The sequence below is a fragment of the Orycteropus afer genome, unplaced genomic scaffold, assembly GCF_000298275.1.
Source record: "Orycteropus afer afer isolate SDZICR_OR568_19922 unplaced genomic scaffold, OryAfe1.0 scaffold00021, whole genome shotgun sequence".
Taxonomy (NCBI): Eukaryota; Metazoa; Chordata; class Mammalia; order Tubulidentata; family Orycteropodidae; genus Orycteropus; species Orycteropus afer.
In genome coordinates, this window is record NW_006921608.1 from 10,302,676 (window position 1) to 10,303,868 (window position 1,193).

Consider the following 1,193-nt stretch of genomic DNA (forward strand, 5'->3'; position numbering starts at 1 on the left):
TCTCCTTGAGGACTAAGGTGTGCCTGACACAAGCCATGATATTTCCAGTTGCCTCGTATGCATGTGAGAGTTGGACAATGAATAAGGAAGACCGAAGAAGGGTTGATGCTTTTGAGTTGTGGTGCTGGCGAAGAATGCTGAAAGTACCATGGACTGCTAAAAGAACTAACAGATCTGTTCTGGAGGAAGTGCAGCTGAAATGCTCCTTGGAAGTGAGACTGGCCAGACTTCGTCTCACCTGTTTTGGTCATGTTGTAAGAAGGGACCGTTCCCTGGAGAAGGATATCATGCTTGGTAGAGTGGAGGGTCGACGAAAGAGGGGGAGGCCTTCAACAAGATGGATTGACAAGGTGACTGCGGTGATGGGCTCAAGTATAGCAGCGATCATGGAGCTGGTGCGGGATCGGGCAGTGTTTCGTTCTGCTGTGCATGGGGTCACTATGAGTCGGAGATGACTTGACAGCACCTAACAACAACAACAACATTATTAGAGAGATGCAAATCAAAACAACAATGAGATACCATCTTGCCCCAGAACTGATAACAAAGTTCAACAAGACAGAAAATAAATGATGGTGAGGATATGGAGAGATTGGGACTCTCATACACTGCTGGTGGGACTGTAAAATGATACAACCTCTGTGGAAAGCAGTGTGATGATTTCTTAAAAAGTTGGAATTAGAAATACCATTTGATCCAGCAATCTCATTACTAGGTATATATCCTAAAGAAGTGAGAACCAGGACAAGAACATATGTATGCACACCCATATTCATTGCAGCATTGTTTACAGTAGCAAAAAGATGGCAACAACCTAAGTGTCCATCAACAGAAGAATGGATAACCAAACTACAGTACATATACACAATGGAATATTTTGCAGCACTAAAGAATAATGTAGAATCTGCGAAACACCGCATAACATGGATGAACTTGGAGGACATTATGCTGAGCAAAATAAGTCAATCACAAAAAGACAAATATTGTATTCATTGTTGTAAAAAGTCAAGGAAGGGTTTGTATTTGGAAGGAAATTTTCTTTGTTGGTTACCAGGGGTGGGAGGGGAGGGGAGAGAAGGATGTTAGATAGATAGAGATAAGTATTGATTTGTGTGAAGAGAAGGGCCATGTACTAAATGTGGGTGACCAATATGGCACCATTGAGAATGAGAAAGACATAAAGAGGTACATGG

The 1,193-nt window shown here is 42.2% G+C and overlaps 1 protein-coding gene across 1 annotated transcript in view; it reads left to right on the forward strand.

Annotated features, from left to right (window-relative positions):
• Nucleotides 1–400: 400 nt before the first annotated feature.
• RRM2B (ribonucleotide reductase regulatory TP53 inducible subunit M2B) overlaps nucleotides 401–1,193 on the forward strand; it is a gene marked incomplete at its 5' end in the record, with an annotated part of 32,171 nt that continues 31,378 nt past the window's right edge. Inside the window, one exon of the mRNA XM_042783635.1 lies at nucleotides 401–412. Coding sequence (XP_042639569.1) covers nucleotides 401–412 — 12 coding nt within the window. The remainder of the gene's footprint in view (nucleotides 413–1,193) is intronic.